This window comes from Lagopus leucura, unplaced genomic scaffold (assembly GCF_019238085.1).
Source record: "Lagopus leucura isolate 7727_CA_CO unplaced genomic scaffold, USGS_WTPT01 29062-0_obj-0_obj, whole genome shotgun sequence".
NCBI lineage: Eukaryota > Metazoa > Chordata > Aves > Galliformes > Phasianidae > Lagopus > Lagopus leucura.
The window spans coordinates 1-1,079 of NW_024967268.1; the positions used below are offsets into that span (position 1 = coordinate 1).

The window sequence follows — 1,079 nt, forward strand, 5'->3', positions numbered from 1 at the left end:
CCAGCTTGAGGAAGCGGAAGGCCACGACGGGCATGATGCACACCACGGTGGTGAGAGCGATGGTCAGCCAGACCGTGGGCTGCGCCAACGTGTTCTGTGCGTTGCCTGGGGGAGGGAGGAGGAAGGGGGGGGGTCGTGAGGCAGCTTTCAGCCCCAGGGCCGCACAGAGCAGCGTGTGGGGGGCGCTGAGCAGGGAGGAGCGCTCACCCACGAAGCGGAACTGATTGGGGAACATCTGGAAGAGGCCGTCGCTGTGCATGGCGAAGAGAATGGCGAAGTAGGCGGCCAGGCTGCCCCAGATGAAGAAGTGGTTGATGGCCGTCCAGAAACCCGTATCCAAGCCGATCTGGGGGAGGAAGAGGAGGAGGAGGCAGAGTCAGGGGGTGGCCACGGGGGGCTCTGACTGGTGGGCTGAGGGGGGGGACAGACCCAACCTGCACACTGACGACGATGACGAGGGAGGTGGCGACGGTGACGGCGAAGGACTGATAGTCGGCCAGCTGCGCCCCGTCGTCACGCGTGGCGTCGGCGAAGACGCCGTAGGGGATGAAGAACATGAGCACGGAGGTGTAGATGCCCTGGGCGATGCAGATGAAGAACTCACGCTTGTTGAAGAGCAGGTTGAGCTGGCCGGGCTCGTACAGCTTGGGGTATTCCATGCTCCGCTGCTCCGGCACGTCCTGGGGGCACGTGGCACGCTGGCACCTCCTTCAGTGCCGTGTGCCGGGGCTGAGCCGGCCTGACAGCGCCAGCAGAGGGACAAGGACGGCACCCAGAGACCCCCCCCAGGATCACCCTACCTGATCAAAGACCCCCATGGCCAGCACAGGCAGCGAGGTGTAGACGATGTTGTACAGCGTGATGAAGTACTGATCGTACACCGTCTGTGGAGCACGTGGGGCTCAGAGCCAGCGCCCAAACCCCCCCAGTGCCCCCTCACGGCCCCATGGGACCCCAAGCAGCACGTGCTGCTGCCACCACGGGGCAGCTGGGGTGACACGGAGGTGTGGGAAGGGGGGCACAGGGACGGGGGGCACAGGGACGGGGGGGCGCAGGGACGGGGGGGCGCAGGGACGGCG

The 1,079-nt window shown here is 66.3% G+C and overlaps 1 protein-coding gene across 1 annotated transcript; it reads right to left on the reverse strand.

Annotated features, from left to right (window-relative positions):
• Positions 1-3: 3 nt before the first annotated feature.
• LOC122193029 (phospholipid-transporting ATPase ID-like) lies at positions 4-901 on the reverse strand (the record flags this gene model as incomplete). The annotated part of the gene is made up of 4 exons (XM_042893720.1): positions 4-105; positions 208-346; positions 435-680; positions 801-901. Coding segments are annotated over 4 exons (588 nt in total), but the record flags the coding sequence as incomplete, so codon positions are not given.
• Positions 902-1,079: the final 178 nt, after the last annotated feature.